Source organism: Ranitomeya imitator, chromosome 4, assembly GCF_032444005.1.
Source record: "Ranitomeya imitator isolate aRanImi1 chromosome 4, aRanImi1.pri, whole genome shotgun sequence".
NCBI classification, from domain to species: domain Eukaryota; kingdom Metazoa; phylum Chordata; class Amphibia; order Anura; family Dendrobatidae; genus Ranitomeya; species Ranitomeya imitator.
The window spans coordinates 209,123,248-209,149,224 of NC_091285.1; the positions used below are offsets into that span (position 1 = coordinate 209,123,248).

A 25,977-nucleotide genomic window follows, 5' to 3' on the forward strand; every position below is an offset into this window, starting at 1 on the left:
GTTCGTGAGATTGTTTTGGGATCCCTTGGACTCGTGTGGTTGTCTGAGAAATGTTCTGCCACGCTGAATGCGCTTGTGCTCACAAATCATCAATTTACGCTGCTCGCAGCTCCCTTTGCAATTGCCGTTCAATTAAATCCTAGATGTTCTCGATGAGAGATGAGTCCGGAAACGCTGCAGGCCATGAATAGCAAGTTTGGCTACACAGTTGCTCACAGTAGAGCAAGCAACATGCATTCCGGCTTTGTTGTACTCAAAAATGGCTTTTGACGGCCCTTGGAAAAATAGCCATACCACTGGTTTAACCACCAAATCAATGTAGTGCTGAGCAGTTAGTGTACCTGGAATGAAGACTAGAAGGGTCTAAATATCATAAATCTTGCCACATTATCGCCGGAGTAAGACTGGTGTGACATTCCTTTGTGAAGGCCTCTTCATTGCGTTGCCCACATGGTCTCCGGACCAATCTCCGACTATCATTGCAACAAATACAAAAGAGGGTCTAGTGCAGGGGTCTCAAACTCCGCTGGGTATATGGGCCTCATATAGAAAAAAATTTTGCTGGGCCGTTCTTTGAAGGACAAAGTGACATTTTTAGTGATATATATTTTTTTTTAAACATTTTTGCCATTTTTTTTTAGAGCTTGGATCGTTATGGATGTGGTGATAACAAATGTGCACTCATATTGTAACTTATTTACCCTTCCAGGTCCTCATATTGTATTTATGTCCCCATATTGTAGTTATACAATATGGGGACCTGGTTGGGGGCATAACTACAGCATGAGAACCTGGATGGGGATATAACAATATGGGGACATATCTACAATATGGGGACCTAGGTCTCCATATTGTAGTTATGTCCCCATATCCAGGCTCCCATATTGTAGTCAGGTCCTCATATTGTAGTTATGTCCCTAGGTTTTAGAGAAGGAAAATTAGAAAAAAAAGTGAAGCACAAAATGTGGTCAATTCTGTATTAATATCCCCCATCTTGATCTATATATGTCCCCAATCCAGGAATGCATGGCCCCCTCATCCCCATCCTGGTATGCATGGCCCCCATCAGAAAAACATTTAAAAAAAAAAACCATCCTACTTACCTTCCCTGCGCTCCCTTTCAGCAACTTGTTCTGATGCCTCTGCTGATTTAAGCTTGTAAGCAGCTCATGATATTGACGTCATGCTCTGCCTACAAGCAGATGACAGCTGCCGGAATACTTACTGTTCCCCACTCCGGGGCTATAGCAGGCACAGTAGCTAGTTTCCTGCTGCCGGGCGATCACATGTGGCCGCTACTTAAAGGAATGAATATTCACTGCTCTCCACTTCTATAGTCCCGGCGTGGAGAGCAGTGAATATTCTCTTTAGTAGCAGGAACATGTGATCTCCAGGCAGCTGCAGGAAGCTGGCAGCTGTGCTTACTGTGCCCGCTGTTAAAGAGAATTGAATATTCACTGCTCTCCACTCACATGGTCGTGGAGAGTAGTGAATATTAATTTCTCATTAGCAGGCACAGGGGTTAACCGCGGCAGCCAGCTCCTTTCTTCTGTGACCCGCAGCTTCGCCGCTTCCCCCACCTCCATAGCCACAGCAGGTGCATCATTTCAATTGAATGTGCAATAAAATGCTGCCACTGGTGGCCCTCTGAACCAGTCAGGGATGCGAAGAGGTCTACAGTGCCTGCAGGCCGCATGAAGCAACCACAGGGGCGCATGTGTTTGAGAACCCCTGGTCTTGAGACTGAAGTGGATAGATTTTCATTGCAATCTTGCTCTGTGCCATGACCTACTTTGAGGACTGTGGTTTGAGGTCAATGTAGAGGTTTCGATGAGGACACATTACTTTGGTACTACTCCCGGGATTATGGTGTAGGGTTGCATAATATGTTACCTGGACCCTTTTAGTCTTCATGCAAGGTACACAAATAGCTCAATATTAAATTGATTTTGCATGCAATCAGTGGTATGGCCATTTTTCTTTAGTGTCCCAGGATGTGTTTTTTGTTTGTTTTGTTTTTTACAGGACAAAACTAGGCTGCATGTTTCTCATGCTACAGTGAACAGCCTGTGTGGTCTAAACCTATTACCATGTCCTGCAGTGTCTTCTGACTTGTCTCCCATCAAGCACATCTGAGGTGTCATTAGTTGGCAAATTTAAAAGGAGCAGTCATTAGCGGATTTGATGAGTTTTTTTTATGTTTAAACTCATTTTTACTGAGAATTATACAATATAACCTGGTTACATCATAGAGCAAAATACATATTGATCATACTAGAAAAAAGCAAAGCTGCACAGCCACAGTCTATATCAGCCACAATCCACACGTGGTGGGATAGGAGAGCCCGATCCTCAGAACGGAGGTGCTCGCATGAAGACAAGTAACAAATCCATGAAGCATAGAAGAAAATGCGGCAGCACTCACCGATGGTAGCATGGTCCAAATTCTTTATTGAAGATACTTGCGATTACAGAAACATAATCACAGCACGGGGGAGCAGGAAAGACGAGGAGGTGAGCAGGGAAAGACAACGGCTGTTTCGCGCCTACGGCAGCGCTTCAACGGGTCTTGTTGAAGCGCTGCCGTAGGCGCGAAACGGCCGTTGTCTTTCCCTTCTCAACTCCTCGTCTTTCCTGCTCCCCCGTGCCGTGATTATGTTTCTGTAATCGCAAGCATCTTCAATAAAGAATTTGGACCATGCTACCATCGGTGAGTGCTGCCGCATTTTTTTCTATGCTTCATACATATTGATCATTTACATACCCAAGTACATTCAGTTCAGTGTGGTAGAACATTCCTCAGACATTTATTCACCCCGATGGCAACCGCCGATGGTAAATATGTAATGAAGTATATTATTCCTTGTTTGTGTTTTACAGACAACTAACCCAGTAGCCGAAGGTAGGACCTGAAAGACAGATGCAGGACTTGTGTTAGGGGGTTGCTGTTGCGCCAAAGGGGTTAAGCATCCGAGATCATTGTTATCTTGTGATAATGTGCAGGATCATGAATGTTTGATACTTGTTACAGACTCATTCACTGCTGATTGTATTGACACCACTTTTGTGCCCACAGAATCACCTAGACATAATCAGACAGCTATTTGTAGAAATAACCCACTTACTGGGCCATACTAATGTCATGATGGAGAGGAGTTCACATTATCGAGTGAAAATAAAATGTCTTCTGCTCGTTTTTGCTTGCAGGAAATTAGTGACTTAAAAACTCAGGTGCTGTCGCTGTCCGAGTCCGAAAACAATTTATTATGCTCTAATGAAAAGCTCCGGGACCTGGTAGAGCGACTTAAACAAGAAAATCGTTCTGCCAGAAGCCAAGCAGAAAAAACCCAACAGGATGCAGAAAGGTAAAAGTAGTGTGACACTTATACATAACCCATAATGTCATCTCCTGCACATTTCTATCATGCCCTGCTACTGCACCACATCTATACTGCAGAGCTGCAGGGTTAACGCATGTTACATTCCGCCTTCTATCCGCTATGAACCTAGAACTAACTCCATTATTAAAGTCCTTTTTTTTATTTTCGTTTGGGTGGCAGATGTATATAGATAGTTAGTAAGTAAGGCCGAAAAAAGACATTTGTCCATCCAGTTCAGCCTATATTCCATCATAATAAATCCCCAGATCTACGTCCTTCTACAGAACCTAATAATTGTATGATACAATATTGTTCTGCTCCAGGAAGACATCCAGGCCTCTCTTGAACCCCTCGACTGAGTTCGCCATCACCACCTCCTCAGGCAAGCAATTCCAGATTCTCACCGCCCTAACAGTAAAGAATCCTCTTCTATGTTGGTGGAAAAACGGACGCAAAGAATGCCCCCTTGTGCCCGTCACCTTCCTTGGTATAAACAGATCCTCAGCGAGATATTTGTATTGTCCCCTTATATACTTATACATGGTTATTAGATCGCCCCTCAGTCGTCTTTTTTTTCTAGACTAAATAATCCTAATTTCGCTAATGTATCTGGGTATTGTAGTTCTCCCATCCCCTTTATTAATTTTGTTGCCCTCCTTTGTACTCTCTTTAGTTCCATTATATCCTTCCTGAGCACCGGTGCCTAAAACTGGACACAGTACTCCATGTGCGGTCTAACTAGGGATTTGTACAGAGGCAGTATAATGCTCTCATCATGTGTATCCAGACCTCTTTTAATGCACCCCATGATCCTGTTTGCCTTGGCAGCTGCTGCCTGGCACTGGCTGCTCCAGGTAAGTTTATCATTAACTAGGATCCCCAAGTCTTTCTCCCTGTCAGATTTACCCAGTGGTTTCCCGTTCAGTGTGTAATGGTGATATTGATTCCTTCTTCCCATGTGTATAACCTTACATTTATCATTGTTAAACCTCATCTGCCACCTTTCAGCCCAAGATTCCAACCTATCCAGATCCATCTGTAGCAGAATACTATCTTCTCTTGTATTAACTGCTTTACATAGTTTTGTATCATCTGCAAATATCGATATTTTACTGTGTAAACCTTCTACCAGATCATTAATGAATATGTTGAAGAGAACAGGTCCCAATACCGACCCCTGCGGTACCCCACTGGTCACAGCGACCCAGTTAGAGACTATACCATTTATAACCACCCTCTGCTTTCTATCACTAAGCCAGTTACTATCCCATTTACACACATTTTCCCCCAGACCAAGCATTCTTATTTTGTGTACCAACCTCTTGGGCAGCACGGTATCAAACGCTTTGGAAAAATCGAGATATACCGCGTCCAATGACTCACCGTGGTCCAGCCTATAGCTTACCTCTTCATAAAAATTGATTAGATTGGTTTGACAGGAGCAATTTCTCATAAACCCATGCTGATATGGAGCTAAACAGTTATTCTCATTGAGATAATCCAGAATAACATCCTTCAGAAACCCTTCAAATATTTTACCAACAATAGAGGTTAGACTTACTGGCCTATAATTTCCAGGTTCACTTTTAGAGCCCTTTTTGAATATTGGCACCACATTTGCTATGCGCCAGTCCTGCGGAACAGACCCCGTCGCTATAGAGTCCCTAAAAATAAGAAATAATGGTTTATCTATTACATTACTTAGTTCTCTTAGTACTCGTGGGTGCATGCCATCCGGACCCGGAGATTTATCTATTTTAATCTTATTTAGCCGGTTTCGCATCTCTTCTTGGGTTAGATTGGTGACCCTTAATATAGGGTTTTCATTGTTTCTTGGGATTTCACCTGGCATTTCATTTTCCACCGTGAATACCGTGGAGAAGAAGGTGTTTAATATGTTAGCTTTTTCCTCGTCATCTACAACCATTCTTTCCTCACTATTTTTTAAGGGGCCTACATTTTCAGTTTTTATTCTTTTACTATTGATATAGTTGAAGAACAGTTTGGGATTAGTTTTACTCTCCTTAGCAATGTGCTTCTCTGTTTCCTTTTTGGCAGCTTTAATTAGTTTTTTAGATAAAGTATTTTTCTCCCTATAGTTTTTTAGAGCTTCAATGGTGCCATCCTGCTTTAGTCGTGCAAATGCTTTCTTTTTACTGTTAAGTGCCTGTCTCACTTCTTTGTTTAGCCACATTGGGTTTTTCCTATTTCTAGTCCTTTTATTCCCACAAGGTATAAACCACTTACAGTGCCTATTTAGGATGTTCTTAAACATTTCCCATTTATTATCTGTATTCTTATTTCTGAGGATATTGTCCCAGTCTACCAGATTAAGGGCATCTCTAAGCTGGTCAAACTTTGCCTTCCTAAAGTTCAGTGTTTTTGTGACTCCCTGACAAGTCCCCCTAGTGAAAGACAGGTGAAACTGTACAATATTGTGGTCGCTATTTCCTAGATGCCCGACCACCTGCAGATTTGTTATTCTGTCAGGTCTATTAGATAGTATTAGGTCTAAAAGTGCTGCTCCTCTGGTTGGATTCTGCACCAATTGTGAAAATTTTTCTTGGTTATTAGCAGAAACCTGTTGCCTTTATGGGTTTCACAGGTTTCTGTTTCCCAGCTAATATCCGGGTAGTTAAAGTCCCACATAACCAGGACCTCATTATGGGTTGCAGCTTCATCTATCTGCTTTAGAAGTAGACTTTCCATGATTTCTGTTATATTTGGGGGTTTGTAACAGACCCCAATAAGAATTTTGTTACCATTTTTCCCTCCATGAATTTCGACCCATATGGACTCGACATCCTCATTCCCTTCGCTAATATCCTTCCTTAAAGTGGACTTTAGACAAGACTTTACATAGAGACAAACCCCTCCTCCTCTCCGATTTTTACGATCCTTTCTAAACAGACTATAACCCTGTAAGTTAACTGCCCAGTCATAGCTTTCATCTAACCATGTCTCGGTTATTCCCACTATGTCAGTTACCTGTAGATATTTCTGCTTCTAGTTCTTCCATCTTGTTTGTCAGGCTTCTGGCGTTTGCGAGCATGCAGTTTAGAGGATTTTGTTTTGTTCCAATCTCCTTGCTGTGGATTGTTTTAGAAATGTTCTTACCTCCCTTCTGAGTATGTTTTCCTGGGTGGTCTTTGTTCGAGTCTGTTTTTCTTCCCGTCCCCTCTTCTTCTAGTTTAACGCCCTGCCGATGAGTGTAACGATGGCTGTAGATGGCTGTTTTTGTTTTTTTGTTTACTTTCTGGTAATAGGGCAACCTATAACATTCCATAATTTGCATATGGTTTAACCACTTAATGACCACCAATACGTATTTTTACTGACCTGCGATATAAGTGACTAGCATCCCCCTATAGGTAGCAATCCAGCAGCTGTCTGCTGAACACTATAGCTAACAACTTGCTGCGTCAACCATGATCAGTGTTGGTACCGACTATAGTCGTTTAACCCATTAAATGCTGCTGTCGATAATGACCACAGTATCTAGATGGTTACCAGAGTGTGGGGGCTCCCTCTTTTACCCCATTGGCATCCTGAGATCTTCATTTGCATGGTCCTGATGTGCCGCCCCTAGCCTTTATCAGTGGAGGTCTGCTGCATCCCGCTAAGTGTGCATTTGTCTTCAGACAGGGTTTTGGGAAGGCCGTACCTCTTGGTATGTATGGTCCTGATGTTTGCCATGGCAATTCATGGCCAAATAATGGCCTTAGTCTGCCTGTTCAAAAGTGATCAATATTTAGTTGGTAAAAATAAACTTCTTCATTCCTGTTATACCAATTTGCATAAATTACTGAAAAGCACCTAAAGGGTTAATAAACTACCTGAAAATAATTTTGAATGTATAAATTGAATCACTTTTGGGGGTTTCCAGTATATAGGTCTCTCAAAGTCACTTCAAAACTTAATAGATCCCTAAATGAAAACGTTTTGTCAATTTCTTTGAAAAAAATGAAAAATTACTGCTACATTTTTAACCCCTTAGTGACGGAGCCAAATTTTTTAAATCTGACCAGTGTCACTTTATGTGGTAATAACTGTGGAGCGCTTCAACAGCCGGCCGTGACCAATCAGCAACTTGGGATTTCCATGACAGACAGACAGATGGAAGTGCCCCTTAGATGAATATATATATACACTCATCAGGAGGGCGTTAAACTAGAAGAAGAGGGGACGGGAAGAAAAACATTAGACTCGAACAAAGACGACCCAGGAAAACATACTCTGAAGGGAGGTAAGAACATTTCTAAAACAATCCACAGTGAGGAGATTGGAACAAAACAAAATCCTCTAAACTGCATGCTCGCAAACGCCAGAAGCCTGACAAACAAGATGGAAGAACTAGAAGCAGAAATATCTACAGGTAACTTTGACATAGTGGGAATAACCGAGACATGGTTAGATGAAAGCTATGACTGGGCAGTTAACTTACAGGGTTACAGTCTGTTTAGAAAGGATCGTAAAAATCGGAGAGGAGGAGGGGTTTGTCTCTATGTAAAGTCTTGTCTAAAGTCCACTTTAAGGGAGGATATTAGCGAAGGGAATGAGGATGTCGAGTCCATATGGGTTGAAATTCATGGAGGGAAAAATAATAACAAAATTCTCATTGGGGTCTGTTACAAACCCCCAAATATAACAGAAAGCATGGAAAGTCTACTTCTAAAGCAGATAGATGAAGCTGCAACCCATAATGAGGTCCTGGTTATGGGGGACTTTAACTACCCGGATATTAGCTGGGAAACAGAAACCTGTGAAACCCATAAAGGCAACAGGTTTCTGCTAATAACCAAGAAAAATTATCTTTCACAATTGGTGCAGAATCCAACCAGAGGAGCAGCACTTTTAGACCTAATACTATCTAATAGACCTGACAGAATAACAAATCTGCAGGTGGTCGGGCATTTAGGAAATAGCGACCACAATATTGTGCAGTTTCACCTGTCTTTCACTAGGGGGACTTGTCAGGGAGTCACAAAAACATTGAACTTTAGGAAGGCAAAGTTTGAACAGCTTAGAGATGCCCTTAATCTGGTAGACTGGGACAATATCCTCAGAAATGAGAATACAGATAATAAATGGGAAATGTTTAAGAACATCCTAAATAGGCAGTGTAAGCGGTTTATACCTTGTGGGAATAAAAGGACTAGAAATAGGAAAAACCCAATGTGGCTAAACAAAGAAGTAAGACAGGCAATTAACAGTAAAAAGAAAGCATTTGCACTACTAAAGCAGGATGGCACCATTGAAGCTCTAAAAAACTATAGGGAGAAAAATACTTTATCTAAAAAACTAATTAAAGCTGCCAAAAAGGAAACAGAGAAGCACATTGCTAAGGAGAGTAAAACTAATCCCAAACTGTTCTTCAACTATATCACTAGTAAAAGAATAAAAACTGAAAATGTAGGCCCCTTAAAAAATAGTGAGGAAAGAATGGTTGTAGATGACGAGGAAAAAGCTAACATATTAAACACCTTCTTCTCCACGGTATTCACGGTGGAAAATGAAATGCTAGGTGAAATCCCAAGAAACAATGAAAACCCTATATTAAGGGTCACCAATCTAACCCAAGAAGAGGTGCGAAACCGGCTAAATAACATTAAAATAGATAAATCTCCGGGTCCGGATGGCATACACCCACGAGTACTAAGAGAACTAAGTAATGTAATAGATAAACCATTATTTCTTATTTTTAGTGACTCTATAGCGACAGGGTCTGTTCCGCAGGACTGGCGCATAGCAAATGTGGTGCCAATATTCAAAAAGGGCTCTAAAAGTGAACCTGGAAATTATAGGCCAGTAAGTCTAACCTCTATTGTTGGTAAAATATTTGAAGGGTTTCTGAGGGATGTTATTCTGGATTATCTCAATGAGAATAACTGTTTAACTCCATATCAGCATGGGTTTATGAGAAATCGCTCCTGTCAAACCAATCTAATCAGTTTTTATGAAGAGGTAAGCTATAGGCTGGACCACGGTGAGTCATTGGACGTGGTATATCTCGATTTTTCCAAAGCGTTTGATACCGTGCCGCACAAGAGGTTGGTACACAAAATGAGAATGCTTGGTCTGGGGGAAAATGTGTGTAAATGGGTTAGTAACTGGCTTAGTGATAGAAAGCAGAGGGTGGTTATAAATGGTATAGTCTCTAACTGGGTCGCTGTGACCAGTGGCGTACCGCAGGGGTCAGTATTGGGACCTGTTCTCTTCAACATATTCATTAATGATCTGGTAGAAGGTTTACACAGTAAAATATCGATATTTGCAGATGATACAAAACTATGTAAAGCAGTTAATACAAGAGAAGATAGTATTCTGCTACAGATGGATCTGGATAAGTTGGAAACTTGGGCTGAAAGGTGGCAGATGAGGTTTAACAATGATAAATGTAAGGTTATACACATGGGAAGAGGGAATCAATATCACCATTACACACTGAACGGGAAACCACTGGGTAAATCTGACAGGGAGAAGGACTTGGGGATCCTAGTTAATGATAAACTTACCTGGAGCAGCCAGTGCCAGGCAGCAGCTGCCAAGGCAAACAGGATCATGGGGTGCATTAAAAGAGGTCTGGATACACATGATGAGAGCATTATACTGCCTCTGTACAAATCCCTAGTTAGACCGCACATGGAGTACTGTGTCCAGTTTTGGGCACCGGTGCTCAGGAAGGATATAATGGAACTAGAGAGAGTACAAAGGAGGGCAACAAAATTAATAAAGGGGATGGGAGAACTACAATACCCAGATAGATTAGCGAAATTAGGATTATTTAGTCTAGAAAAAAGACGACTGAGGGGCGATCTAATAACCATGTATAAGTATATAAGGGGACAATACAAATATCTCGCTGAGGATCTGTTTATACCAAGGAAGGTGACGGGCACAAGGGGGCATTCTTTGCGTCTGGAGGAGAGAAGGTTTTTCCACCAACATAGAAGAGGATTCTTTACTGTTAGGGCAGTGAGAATCTGGAATTGCTTGCCTGAGGAGGTGGTGATGGCGAACTCAGTCGAGGGGTTCAAGAGAGGCCTGGATGTCTTCCTGGAGCAGAACAATATTGTATCATACAATTATTAGGTTCTGTAGAAGGACGTAGATCTGGGTATTTATTATGATGGAATATAGGCTGAACTGGATGGACAAATGTCTTTTTTCGGCCTTACTAACTATGTATGTTACTATGTTACTATGTTACATGTGCTGCTGTGTGTGTACGTGTATACAGTACAGACCAAAAATTTGGGGACACCTACTCATTTAAAGATTTTTCTGTATTTTCATGACTATGAAAATTGTACATTCACACTGAAGGCATAAAAACTATGAACTAAAGGCCCCGTCACACTGAACGACGCAGCAGCGATCCCGACAACGATACGACCTGTCCGGGATCGTTGCTGCGTCGCTATGAGATCGCTGGTGAGATGTCAAACAGAGCGATCTTCCCAACGACGCAGCAGCGATGCGGCGACCTGTACAACGACATCGTTGGTCGTTGTGACCCTGTCACATGGCTGCTATGATAACGATACAGACCTCGATGAGGGACGTCTTGTGTGACGTTGTAGTGTTGCCTTTTCCGCCCCCATTCAGTTAATTGGTGGTCGCTACTGCGTTCTGATTGGTCGGCGGCCTAGCCATATGAGGCGACACGATAGCTCTTCCGTCCTTTGTTCCTGAGCGCGTGGTGGTGGATTGCAGATCGTTGTAGAGTTCTCCGTCCTGCGACTTCTATTCGTTTCTATTCTTCAACGGTTCTTCGGATATCTATACTTTGTGCACGGTAGGTATCGTTTGGGGTCTCAAATGCGTTTCCATTCCCTTTCCTTTCCCTTGGCACCTATTAATCTTATATTTTTGCTCTAGAAGGAGGGAGGGAGTGCTTTGTTGGTATCTGTGTATATATATTTTAGCACATGGAGCCATTTTAAGTAGTCTCGTGGGCACAGATAGGGTTACTAGGCCTTATTTTTTAAATAATAAATTTGGCTCTATGCCGGTTCCATTTGCATGGCAGGGGTACCTCACAGCTTCCTTTATATAGAATGATGATCCCGCATCCCCTCTATATATAGTATCATGTCCCTACAGTGCCCTATATGGAATATGGTGGCCCCACAGCCCCCATATGATGGTCCCCACAGTTTCTTTTATTTATATATATTATATATGGTATGAAGGTATCCCACTGCCCCACATATATAGTATGATGGTCCCCACAGCCCCACATATATAGTATATATAGTGCAATGGCCCCAGTTCCCATCCTAAATATAGTTCGATGGCACTAGTTGCCCATAGGCCACCATCTAGTATATATAGTATGATGGCCTCAGTTCTACGCACATATCTAGTATAATGGTCCCAGTTCTCCCCATATACACTGTATAGTATGATGGCCCCAGCTATCCCCATATATATATTATGATGGCCCCAGTTCTCCATATTAAAAATAATGAAGTTTATACTCACCAAATCCTGATTCACGACACTGTAGCCTCCATTTTCTCTTCCGGTCCGCAGAGCGTCATGAGGAAATAATGTCATCGCAATGCCTGCTTGAGCACACTAAAGTCTCAGGAAGCTGCGGTCTGCAGCTTATGAGACAGACCAGGGCTTCCACTAGGAATTTCGGGGCCCCATATTGGCTAAATTTTCGGGTTCCCTTGAGGCTCTGCCCAGGCACCATACCAGCTCTGCCTCCACCACCTCACCGCTCACTCTTGGAAAAACTCAACTTCTCCACCACATCCTCACTGATCAGATATTAACTGTTCCCATCTAATACCAGATCACATTCATAACCAGCAGCTTTTGTTCTGGCCAAAAGAATTTTTAAGCTCACACCACGACATGGTAGACTCTTTCGGTCGGGCCCTACTCTAAGCCATTAACAATGCATATATTTTTATGTATTTTTCTTTAAGGGAATGAGTGACATACAGTAAAGACCAAAGGTTTGGACACACCTTCTCATTTAAAGATTTTTCTGTATTTTCATGACTATGAAAATTGTACATTCACACTGAAGGCATCAAAACTATGAATTAACACATGTGGAATTATATACTTAACAAAAAAAGTGTGAAACAACTGAAAATATGTCTTGTATTCTAGGTTCTTCAAAGTAGCCACCTTTTGCTTTGATGACTGCTTTGCACAATCTTGGCATTCTCTTGATGAGTTTCAAGAGGTAGTCACCGGGAATGGTTTTCACTTCACAGGTGTGCCCTGTCAGGTTTAATAAGTGGGATTTCTTGCCTTATAAATGGGGTTGGGACCATCAGTAGTGTTGAGCAGAAGTCTGGTGGATACACAGCTGATAGTCCTACTGAATAGACTGTTAGAATTTGTATTATGGCAAGAAGAAAGCAGCTAAGTTAAGAAAAACGAGTGGCCATCATTACTTTAAGAAATAAAGGTCAGTCAGTCCGAAAAATTGGGAAAACTTTGAAAGTGTCCCCAACTTCAGTGGCAAAAACCATCAAGCGCTACAAAGAAACTGGCTCACATAAGGACCGCCCCAGGAAAGGAAGACCAAGAGTCACCTCTGCTTCTGAGGATAAGTTTATCCGAGTCACCAGCCTCAGAAATTGCAGGTTAACAGCAGCTCAGATTAGAGACCAGGTCAATGCCACACAGAGTTCTAGCAGCAGACACATCTCTACAACAACTTTTAAGAGGAGACTTTGTGCAGCAGGCCTTCATGGTAAAATAGCTGCTAGAAAACCACTACTAAGGACAGGCAACAAGCAGAAGAGACTTGTTTGGGCTAAAGAACACAAGGAATGGACATTAGACCAGTGGAAATCTGTGCTTTGGTCTGAGGAGTCCAAATTTGAGATCTTTGGTTCCAACCACCGTGTCTTTGTGTGACGCAGAAGAGGTGAACAGATGGACTCTATGTGCCTGGTTCCCACCGTGAAGCATGGAGGAGAGGGTGTGATGGTGTGGGGGTGTTTTGCTGGTGACACTGTTGGGGATTTATTCAAAATTGAAGGCATATTGAACCAGCATAGCTACCACAGTATCTTGCAGCGGCATGCTATTCCATCCGGTTTGCGTTTAGTTGGACCATCATTTATTTTTCAACAGGACAATGACTCCAAATACACCTCCAGGCTGTGTAAGGGCTATTTGACCAAGAAGGAGAGTGATGGGGTGCTACGCCAGATGACCTGGCCTCCACAGTCACCAGACCTGAACCCAATCGAGATGGTTTGGGGTGAGCTGGACCGCAGAGTGAAGGCAAAAGGGCCAACAAGTGCTAAGCATCTCTGGGAACTCCTTCAAGATTGTTAGATGACCATTCCCGGTGACTACCTTTTGAAGCTCATCAAGAGAATGCCAAGAGTTTGCAAAGCAGTCATCAAAGCAAAAGGTGGCTACTTTGAAGAACCTAGAATGTAAGACATAATTTCAGTTGTTTCACACTTTTTTGTTAAGTATATAATTCCACGTGTTAATTCATAGCTTTGATGCCTTCAGTATGAATTTACAATTTTCATAGTCATGAAAATAAAGAAAAATCTTTAAATGAGAAGCTGTGTCCAAACATTTAAACATTTGGTCTGTACTGTGTGTGTATGTATGTATGTATGTATATATATATATATATTCAACATAAATGTGACAGAATTACAGTTCTGTGCTGCGTATAAATGTGACTCTTCAGATGTTGTATTAGTCTATGCCTGATGAAGAGACCTGCGTAGTCTCGAAAGCTTGCAATTTGTTATCATATTTTCAGTTAAAAGGTATCAACCTCAATCAATATTTTTCTATCTACTGGCTAATACGATACAAAAATATACAGTATATCTTTCCTGCAACATAAGTGTGGAATTTCTTCTTTACTGAAATTATTTTTCACCTAATGCCACCAGTGCATGTAGAAATACTAGTTTCTGAGAAATTACCTTAATGGAATAGTGCAGACCATTGAAAAGATTCTGAGATGGAAAGACTAACTATAGTGAGCTATTGGCTAATAAAAGTGTATTCACTGGAGGTAGATTTCTTAAAGACATTTCTGCAACTTTAGTCAATAGTGATGGTCTTGAATTTGGGACACATATCTATTAGCATGAGCAGTCAGCGGCAACAAAGAGCTCAGTTTGACGGGGGGTGAAGTCTGAGGCTGCTGATTGGCTGCAGTGGTCACATGACATAACAGTTGTACATGGCTGCTATTGTGCCAATGTTGCTGGGACAGGAAGTGAGAGTATGTTTGTGTTTTTTTGTTGTTTTTTTTTTAGCATTTAAACAAAGGGTTGTCCAGTAGTGGACACCCCCTTGAATGAACAGGCTAATGTTTGTTCTTCTTAAAATATTAGGATTTTTGTTTTAATTATTTTTAACCAGTTTTCTGCATTTTTCGCATTTTAACCCCTTTTTTCGACATCGGACGTAATAGTACGCCGAATTTGAATACCCTCCCTTTGACGTGCGCTCCGGCGGTGAGCCCAAATCTTTCCCCGGACATGTCAGCTGACTCGTGCCCGCAATAGCCGCAGGTGGAATCGCGATCCACCCCCGGCTATTACCTAGTTAAAACTCGCTGACAGTGGTATTTAAATGGCGCTTCCGGCAATCGTGCCGAAAATACATACACTGGTAACCCGCATCATGTGATAGCGGGTCACCGGTGTGTCGGCATGACAACCGAGGTCTCCTGGAGACCTCTATGGTTGTCACTGACGGATTGCTGTGAGGGCCACCCAGTGGTGGGCTCTCATAGCAAGTCAGCAATTCTACTACATAGATGCAATCTGAACATTGCCTGTATGTAGCAGAACTGATCGAGTTGTGCCAGCTTCTAGTCTCCTGAGAAGACTATTGAAGGCAAAAGTGAAAAAAAAAAATGTTTAAAAATATAAAAAAAATGTAAAAGTTCCAATCCACCCCTCTTCACCCCATTAAAAATAAAATCAAACATACACATATTTGGTATCGCCGTGTTCAGAATCGCCCGATCAATAAAAAAAAAAAAAAAAAAAAAGGATTAGCCTGATCTCTAAATGGCGTAGCGAGAAAAAAGTCAAAACGCCAGTTAAGTTCTTTTGGACGCCACGACATTGCATTAAAATGCAGTAACGGACGATCAAAAGATGGTATCTGCACCAAAATGGTATCATTAATAACGTCAGCTCAGCACACAAAAAATAATCCCCCACCCAACCCGATGTCACGAAAAATGGAGACGCTACGGGTATCGGAAAATGGCGCAATCTTTTTTTTTTTTTTTTTTCCCTTTAATCAAAGGTTGGATTTTTTTTCGCCACTTATATAAAAAAAAGTACCGAGGCATGTTTGGTGTCTATGAACTCGTTGGATACCGCATTCCTACACCATCCAGGCAGGCGCACACTACCCGGGCTTTCTGGAGACCGGCTAGCCCTCATACAGGTGATTCCTCCTCTATATGCAGGCAGCACTCTACTATATGGTCTGACCTGTCAGCCCCTATCCCGACCACTCACACCTTAATAAAGGCAGTAATTTCACAAATGGCCTGGATTGACTACCTGTAGCCATAAGTGATCTCATGGGTCCACCCGTATCTCTACATTTAATAATAACGGTGACTGATGAAGGTCCATTATCAGGACCGAAATGTTTGTTACTACCTTGTGGACACCATTAAAACCTCACTTGATCACGTTAAATTGAGTGCCGAGTTTTTTTGCTATATATCTTACGGTGTGGAAACCTACTCTGGCACCTCCCTTAAATGGCTGTGCACACGCTTATTTATTTGCACTATGAACTCGTAATGACCTGGAGAATCACAATGGCAGGTCAGTTTTGCATTTAGTGAACCTTGCAAAAAAAGAAGCCAAGCAAAAAACCAAGTGTGGGATTGCACTTTTTTTTTTTTTGCAATTTCACCGCACTTGGATTTTTTTTTCCCCGTTTTTCAAGTACACGACATGGTAAAACCAATGGTGTTGTTCAAAAATACAACTCGTCCCGCAAAAAACAAGCCCTCACATGGCCATATTGACGGAAAAATAGAAAAGCTATGGTTCTGGGAAGGAGGGAAGCATAAAACGATAACTCAAAACTGAAAAAAGCTCGGTCATGAAGGGATTAAGGATACTTCTGTGTCAAAAATGATCATATGTGGTCAAAGCAGTGTCCACATATCTGACTGACCATTTTGTTGTCCCTTGTGTCATTGCAGAGAATTAGAAAGCCGCCAAGTAGAATGGCTCCAGGAAAAACACACATTACACGAGGATGTCTCTGAGCTGCAAGAAAAATACAAGAAGATGAAAGAGAAACTTCAAAGAGCATCTGAGGCCCAAAAGAAGGTAATTAGATTGTTAATTATTTTACAGTTTCATCTTTAACCCCTTTCTGACATCCGACGTACTATCCCATCCATGTGGGCTGGCCCGTCTGACGGGATAGTACGTCATAGCCGATCGGCCAAACACACGGATGGTGTGCGGCTGATCGGGGCCACATGTCGGCTGATTCTCACAGCTGACACCCGGCACTAAGTGCCAGGTCACAGACCGCTTCCGGCACTTTAACCCCCCCGAAACACTGCGATCAAACATGATTGCAGCGTTCTGGAGCCAGCACTGGGGACTATGACAACATCAGGGTCTCCAGAGCTGAGAGACTTCCTGTCATGTGCAGTGCATGTCAGGAAGTCTCGGGTTAGTGTACAGAAATTGCAGCGCTGACAACTTCTAAAGCATGCAGATCTGCATGCTATAGAAGCGATCAGCCAGCACAAAATGAGTGTCACATAGTGGGACACAGTGTAAAAGTAAGAATGAAATTAAAAAAAATTAAAAATTGTAAAAATATGTAAAAATAAAAAAAAATCTTTTGTATCAATAAATAAATATTTAAATGAAAACAAATCTAAACAATAAAAGTACACATATTTCACATATTTAGTATTGTCGCATCCGTAATGATCCGACCTATAAAACTGTCCCAATAGTTCACCCCTTTAGTGAACACCATAAAAAAGGCAAAAAACAATGCTTTATCATACCACCGAACAAAAAGTGGAATAACGCGATCAAAAAGACTGATATTAACATGGTACCGCTGAAAACATCATCTTGTCTCGCAAAAAACGAGCCACAATGCAGCTCCATTATCGGAAAAATAAAAAAGTTATAGCTTTCAGAATAAAGCCATTTAAAAAATAACTTTTTTATATTTTTTTTATATAAAAAGTTATTGTATAAAAGCGCAAAAACATTAAAAAAAATGATATAAATGAAGCACCGCTGTAATCGTACTAACCCGAAGAATGAAACTGCTTTATCAATTTTACCACACGCAGAACGGTATAGATGCCCCCCAAAAGAAATTCATGATTTGCTAGTTTTTGTTAATTCTGCCGAAAATCAGAATAAAAAACGATCAAAAAATGTGCCCAAAAATGATACCAATAAAAAGTCAACTCGTCCCACGAAAAAACAAGACCTCACATGACTCTGTGGGCCAAAATATGAAAAAATTATAGCTCTCAAAATGTGGAGACGCAAAAACTATTTTTTGAAATAAAAAGCGTTTTTTAGTGTGTGACAGCTGCCAAACCTAAAAACCCGCTATAAGGTCTCTTTCACACGTCCTGATATTTCCGGTACCGGAGATGTCAGTGTCCGTGTATGTAATACTTGCGGCACACGTATGGCATGCGTGTGCCGCATCAGTACCACACGGACAGGCACCAGGTAGGAAGCTTTACAGTAAGCGCTGTTTCCCCGTGCCGGGTGCTGAACACGGCTCTCATCATTCTCCCCTTCTCTGCCGGCGATCAGCACAAGCAGAGAAGAATCATTCTCCCCTGCTTGTGCCGATCACCAGCAGAACAGCGAAGAATGAGGAGAGCCGTGTACAGCACCCGGCGCCGGGGAACAGCGTTTACTGTAACGCTTCTTCCCCGGTGCCTATGCATGTCACATGGATGACATCCATGTGTGTTATACGTATGCACGTGTGCTGGACGTTTTGTGGCCCATGCTGACCTTAAGAAACGTACATGTCGGCGTGTTTTTCCCACGGACACATGGTTCGTGGAAACACACCGACATGTTCAGACCCATTCACTTAAATAGGCAAATAGCGCTCCGTTCCTCCCGAGTCTTTCCGCATGGCTGCCCAATGTTATAAAATTCTGTGACACACCCATAGTGTCAATATGATCACTGCACCCCTAGATGAATTAATTGAGAGGTGTAATTTGTAAAATGGGGTCACTTATGGGGGATTCTGCTGTTTTGGCACCTCATGGGCTCTCCCAGTCGGTCATGACACCTGCAAACCATAACAGTGAAATCTGGCGCTCCTTCCCTTTTGAGCTCTGCCATGTGTCCAAACAGTGGTTTACCCCCACTTGTGGGGTATCAGTGTACTCAGGATAAATTGCACAACAACTCTTGGGGTCCAATTTCTCCTGTTACCCTTGGGAAAATAAAAAATTGGGGGCAAAAAGATCATTTTTGTGGAAAAAAAAAAAGGATTTTTTTATTTTTACGGCTCTACGTTATAAGCTTCTATGAAGCACTCGGGGGTTCAAAGTGCTCACCACACATCTAGATAAGTTCCTTGGGGGGTCTAGTTTCCAAAATGGGGTCACTTGTGGGGATTTCCACTGTTAAGGCACATCAAGGGCTCTCCAAATTCGACATGACGCCTGCAGACCATTCCATCAAAGTCTGCATTCCAAAACGTCACTACTTCCCTTCCGAGCCCATACAGTAGTTTTCTCCCACATATGGGGCATCGGTGTACTCACGACAAATTGAACAACAACTTTTGGGGTCCAATTTTTCCTATTACCCTTGAGACAATAAAAAAATTTGGATCTGAAGTCATTTTTTGTGTGAAAAAAAAAGTTAAATGTTCATTTATTTTTTTTTTTTTAAACATTCCAAAAATTCCTGTGAAGCACCAGAAGGGTTAATAAACTTCTTGAATGTGGTTTTGCACACCTTGAGGGGTGCAGTTTTTAGAATGGTGTCACTTTTGGGTATTTTCCATCATATAGACCCCTCAAAGTGACTTCAAATGTGATGTGGTCCCTAAAAAAATAAATAAATATAAATAAAAATGGTGTTGTAAAAATGAGAAAGCGAAAACAAACATATAGAGCGCACTACCAATACCCACTAATATTGAATGCCAGTCGGGGTGCAGACAAGCGGCCAATGAATGAATACAGCAACCAAAAGAGAAAGAAGCCGCTCATAAGAATGCACACCACAAGGCTAATAAATAATAATAGAACAATATAAGAACAGAATTTTTATTGACAAACCACAACTTCAAAAAACATAAAACATAATTAAAAACAGTGATACCAGGTACATTTGGTCCACATATCAATATATCTTGTATAATACAAATATCAAATACAATAAGTCCGCACACCCGATTTATAATGGGAGAACAACCCTCTGGCTCATGGAGCTACATGCATATAAGTGTTCCCTAATATAACTCCCTATGGCATGTATGACCCCTATGTGTGGAGTCATTTCTTGTGCTCGGGTGGCTCTTTTTCTCCCTTATATTGTTTCATCTTGGGGGTGTTTTCCCCTTACTTTGGCTGTTGTCCCCCTTATTCTTTTGGGGTCATACATGCCATAGGGAGTTATATTAGGGAACACTTATATGCATGTAGCTCCATGAGCCAGAGGGTTGTTCTCCCATTATAAATCGGGTGTGCGGACTTATTGTATTTGATATTTGTATTATACAAGATATATTGATATGTGGACCAAATGTACCTGGTATCACTGTTTTTAATTATGTTTTATGTTTTTTGAAGTTCTGGTTTGTCAATAAAAATTCTGTTCTTATATTGTCCTATTATTATTTATTAGCCTTGTGGTGTGCATTCTTATGAGCGGCTTCTTTCTCTTTTGGTTGCTGTAAATATGAGAAAGCGCTGGTCAACTTTTAACCCTTATAACTCCCTAGCAAAGAAAATGTTGGTTCTAAAATTGTGCTGATGTAAAGTAGACATGTGGGAAATGTTACTTATTAAGTATTTTGTGTGACATATCTCTGTGACTTAAGGGCATAAAAATTCAAAGTTGGAAAATTGCAAAATTTTTGCCAAATTTCAGGTTTTTTCCACAAATAAACGCAGGTAATATCAAGGAAATTTTACCGCTGTGATGAAGTACAATATGTCACTAGAAAATGTCAGAATCAGCGGGATCCGTAGAAGTGTTCCAGAGTTATAGCCTCAAAAATGGATAGTGGTCAGAATTGTAAAAATTGGCCCGTTCATTAACGTGCAAACCACCCTTGGGGATAAAGGGGTTAATGATTGGATTCATGGTCAGGACTGTTATGGGGGCTGTGAGTAGATTGTAGTTCCTGGATGTGTTTTCAGCAGAATACAGCTTCATTTTTCCTCTGCTTCATTCAAATCAGTTGGGTAATGTAAAACTACTTAAAATTTACCATCAGACATTCTTATTTTTCATTAAAATTTTTTTTTTTTCTTCCCTATATAATACATGATCCTGGGAGTTGTCTTAAGGCATTCTGTAGCATCGAGTATTATTTAATAATGCTTGACATAAATGTGGTATTTTTTTCCTGAAATATTTTTGATCTAATACCACCAGTGCATGTACAAATAATAGTTTCTGAAGAATTAACTTAATAAATGGAATAGTGCAGACCTATGAATTGATTCTGAGAAGCAAAGGCTAACTATAATGAGCTATTGGCTAATAAAGGTATATTGCAAGAAATTTCTGCAACTAAAATTCTATGCCATATACCGGTAGATAATGACTAGTCATGAGTGAGCGTGCTCTGGTAAAGTGTTATCTGAGCATGCTCGAGTGCTAATCGTATCTTCAGCGTGCTCTAATACTATGTTCAAGTCACTGTGGCTGCATGTCTGTTTGCTGTTTGAGAACCGCAACATATGCAGGGAAACCCTTATAAACAGGCAATCCCTGCATGCGTTAGCACCTGATTATGCTTGGATAACACGTTATCCGAGCACGTTCGCTCATCACTAATAATGACTTATAAAGAAAAGAAAAAGGCAGGGCACTGCATACTGCAGAAATCCTTATAGTGCCTTTGGTAAGTGCTGACAGAAAGGGCATCCCTTTGAGGGATGTGCAAATACCAGGCACAACACTGTTTTAAAGTTGGAGATGGAAAGCATCAGCTGCAGCTACCCTAGGCTATGGTCTGGTGCAGGAACCTCTATGTATCAGAAAAAAGGTTTAAACATGAAAATTCAAATAGGGGTTGATATAACATATGTATTCGAGTATGCGCCAATCCAAATATAAGACGAGGCACCTAATTTTACCACAATAAAACTGGGAAAACGTATTGACTCAAGTATAAGGCTGGCACGCATGACCTCCTCATCCCCATCCTTGTATGCATGCTCTCCCCCCCCCCCTCATCCCGATCATCGTATGCATGGGCCCCCTCATCCCATCCTGGTATGCATAGCCTCATCCCTATCCTTGTATGCATGCCCCCATCATCCCTAGCCTGGTATGCATGCATCCCCCTCATCCCTAGCCTGGTATGCATCCATCCTCCCTCATCCCTCTCCTGGTATGCATGCATCCCCCAATCCCTCTCCTGGTAAGCATGCATCCCCCCTCATCCCTCTCCTGGTAAGCATGCATCCCCCCTCATCCCTATTCTGGTATGCATGGCCCCCTCATCCCTATCTTTGTATGCATGGCCCCCTCATCCCTAGCATGGTATGCATGCATCCCCCTCATCCCTAGCCTGGTATGCATGCATCCCCCTCATCCCTCTCCTGGTATGCATGCATCCCCCCTCATCCCTAGCCTGGTATGCATGCATCCCCCTCATCCCTCTCCTGGTATGCATGCATCCCCCCTCATCCCTCTCCTGGTATGCATGCACCCCCCTCATCCCTCTCCTGGTATGCATGGCCCCCTCATCCCTATCCTGGTATGCATGGCCCCCTCGTCCCTATCCTGGTATACATGGCCCCCATTAGAAAAACATTAAAAAAAATCCTACTTGCCTTCCCTGCGCTTCCGCACAGCATCTTGTTCTGATGCCAGCAGCCGATTCATGCTTGTAGGCAGCGCAAGGCAGTGAAGTCACGCGCTGCTAATAAGCAGAGGACAGGTGCCGGAATACTCGCTGCTTTCCATGCTGGGACTATGGACGCGGAGAGTAGTGAATATTAATTCCCTTAAGTAGCGGGCACTCGCGATCACCAAGGCGCTGCAAGAAGTCAGCAGCCTCGACTACTGTGCTCGCGGTTAAAAAGAAATGAATATTCACTACTCTCCATGCCTATGGGAGTGGAGAGCAGTGAATATTAAATTCTTTTTAGCAGCCGGCTCCTGCCTCCTGTGACCTGCTGCTCCGCCACTGCCGTTCCCTCTCCACTCCATCTCCACTCCATCTTATGGGACCCTCACTTGAGTATAAGCCATGGGGGGCTTTTTCAGCATAAAAAATGTGCTGAAAAACTTAGTTACTCGAGTATATACGGTAAGCGCTGCTAAGTATGACAGACAAGCAGGTAGTGGCTTCATAAGAATGTATTAAATGAATACAGGGATACACGTTTCGACATCGGACAGATGTTGCCGCCTTTTTTTATTCATATTTTTCATTTGGATAGCTGAATGGGGCTGATTTTGCATTATGTGTTGTATGTGAGTTTTTTTTTTGTTTTTTGTTTTTTTACAAGCCCCATTCAGATGTGTAAGATAGTGAAAGAAATTTCTGCAAGAAACCTGCCATCCTTTATGGTAGTGAGCTGTGTGCAATAAAACACCCTCCCCCTAAACATAAAAAAAAAAAAGTCTTGGTGCAGAACAGAATCAACTTTATCAACATGGTATAAAGTAAAAAAAAAATCTGCTTTTTATTTTTTAAGTGTGAAACGATTCAAACATTGTCACTTTGATATGCAGAGAAAGAATATACATGAGAACAAATGCAAAAAATTAAAAGAAAGAATCGAACTCTTGGAGGCAAAGAATGAAGAACTTGAGACTGAAAAGTCTGTATTAAATCGGTGAGCAAATATCTTGTCTACGCTGTATTGTCATTTCCATAACCAAAAATGTGTTACCGTGTGCCGACTTACTCATGCCAGTGATTGTGTCTAATATCCATCAGCCCTGACTTCTCCATGATCATGTCCTGTACATGTGCCTGCTATGTCAGTAATGAGAGGACATAAGTGATAGCCAGGTACAGTTAAGTCCATATATATTTGGACAGAGACAACATTTTTCTAATTTTGGTTATAGACATTACCACAATAAATTTTAAACAAAACATTTCAGATGCCGTTGAAGTTCAGACTTTCAGCTTTTATTTGAGGGTATCCACATTAAAATTGGATGAAGGGTTTAGGAGTTTCAGCTCCTTAACATGTGCCACCCTGTTTTTAAAGGGACCAAAAGTAATTGGACAGATTCAATAATTTTAAATAAAATGTTCATTTCTAGTACTTGGTTGAAAACCCTTTGATGGCAATGACTGCCTGAAGTCTTGAACTCATGGACATCACCAGACGCTGTGTTACCTCCTTTTTGATGCTCTGCCAGGCCTTCACTGCTGTGGTTTTCAGTTGTTGTTTGTTTGTGGGCCTTTCTGTCTGAAGATCAGTCTTTAACAAGTGAAATGCATGCTCAATTGGGTTGAGATCAGGTGACTGACTTGGCCATTCAAGAATATTCCACTTCTTTGCTTTAATAAACTACTGGGTTGCTTTGGCTTTATGTTTTGGGTCATTGTCCATCTGTAGTATGAAACGACGACCAATCAGTTTGGCTGCATTTGGCTGGATCTGAGCACACAGTATGTCACTGAATACCTTAGAATTCATTGGGCTGCTTCTGTCCTGTGTCACATCATCAATAAACACTAGTGACCCAGTGCCACTGGCAGCCATGCATGCCCAAGCCATCACACTGCCTCCGCCGTGTTTTACAGATGATGTGGTATGCTTTGGATCATGAGCTGTACCACACCTTCGCCTTACTTTTCTCTTTCCATCATTCTGGTAGAGGTTGATCTTGGTTTCATCTGTCCAAAGAATGTTCTTCCAGAACTGTGCTGGCTTTTTTAGATGTTTTTTTAGCAAAGTCCAATCTAGCCTTTTTATTCTTGATGCTTATGAGTGGCTTGCACCATGCAGTGAACCCTCTGTATTTACTTTCATGCAGTCTTCTCTTTTATGGTAGATTTGGATATTGATATGCCTACCTCCCGGAGAGTGTTGTTCACTTGGTTGGCTGTTGTGAAGGGGTTTCTCATCCACCGCTGTTGTCTTCCGTGGGTGCCTAGGTCTTTTTGCATTGATGAGTTCACCAGTGCTTTCTTTCCTTCTCAGGATGTACCAAACTGTAGATTTTGCCACTCCTAATATTGTAGCAATTTCTCGCATGGGTTTTTTCTGTTTTCGCAGCTTAAGGATGGCTTGTTTCACCTGCATGGAGAGCTCCTTTGACCGCATGTTTACTTCACAGCAAAACCTTCAAAATGCAAGCACCACTCCTGAAATCAACTCCAGGCCTTTTATCTGCTTAATTGAGAATTACATAACGAAGGGATTGCACACACCTGTCCATAAAATAGCCTTGGAGTCAATTGTCCAATTACTTTTGGTCCCTTTAAAAACAGGGTGGCACATGTTAAGGAGCTGAAACTCCCAAACCCTTCATCCAGTTTTAATGTGGATACCCTCAAATGAAAGCTGAAAGTCTGAACTTCAACTGCATCTGAATTGTTTTGTTTAAAATTCATTGTGGTAATGTCTATACCCAAAATTAGAAAAATGTCGTCTATGTCCAAATATATATGGACCTAACTGTACCTCTGCAGCTGCTCATACTAATGGACAAGAAATAAGATCAGACAAATCTAACTTGTCAGATGCTTGCTATGGACCTCAGCCAACCTTTTTTTTTTTGCCGCGACCAATCAGCGACGGGCACAGTCCGATTAGTCCCTCCCTACTCCCCGCAGTCAGTGCCCGCTCCATACTCCCTGCAGTCACCACTCACACAGGGTTAATGCCAGCAGTGACGGACCGCGTTATGCCGCGGGTTACGCACTCAGTTACCGCTGCTATTAACCCTGTGTGTCCCCAACGTTTTACTATTGATGCTGCCTATGCAGCGTCAATAGTAAAAAGAAATCGAATGTTAAAAATAATAATTAAAAAAAAAAAAAAAACCTGCTACACTCACCCTCCGTAGTCCGAGGATGCGCTCCCGCCTTCCGCCAGCTTCCGGTCCCAGAGATGCATTGCGAAATTACCCAGAAGACTTGGCGGTCTTGCGAGACCGCTAAGTCTTCTGGGTAATTTCACAATGCATCCTGGTAACGGAAGATGGCGGCAGCCGCGCTCCCATCGCCACAGCGCCGTTGGATCCCAGGGGGTGAGTATGTAACTTTTTTATTTTAATTCTTTTTTTTTTTTTTTTTTTTTTTAACAGGGATATGTGCCCATACTGCGTGGGCTGCGTTGACTACATGGCTGCTATATACTACTTGGGCAGTGTTATATACTACATGGCTGCTGTATACTACGTGGGCAGTACTATAT

At 41.8% G+C, this 25,977-nt stretch overlaps 1 protein-coding gene across 2 annotated transcripts in view; it reads left to right on the forward strand.

Annotated features, from left to right (window-relative positions):
* Positions 1 to 25,977, forward strand: part of CEP83 (centrosomal protein 83) — a 117,663-nt gene that overhangs the window by 68,268 nt on the left and 23,418 nt on the right. For both annotated transcript variants that reach the window (XM_069764350.1, XM_069764351.1), the window contains exons 12-14: positions 3,208 to 3,365; positions 16,582 to 16,711; positions 23,330 to 23,433. In XM_069764350.1, the coding sequence (XP_069620451.1) occupies positions 3,208 to 3,365; positions 16,582 to 16,711; positions 23,330 to 23,433 (392 nt within the window). The remainder of the gene's footprint in view (positions 1 to 3,207; positions 3,366 to 16,581; positions 16,712 to 23,329; positions 23,434 to 25,977) is intronic.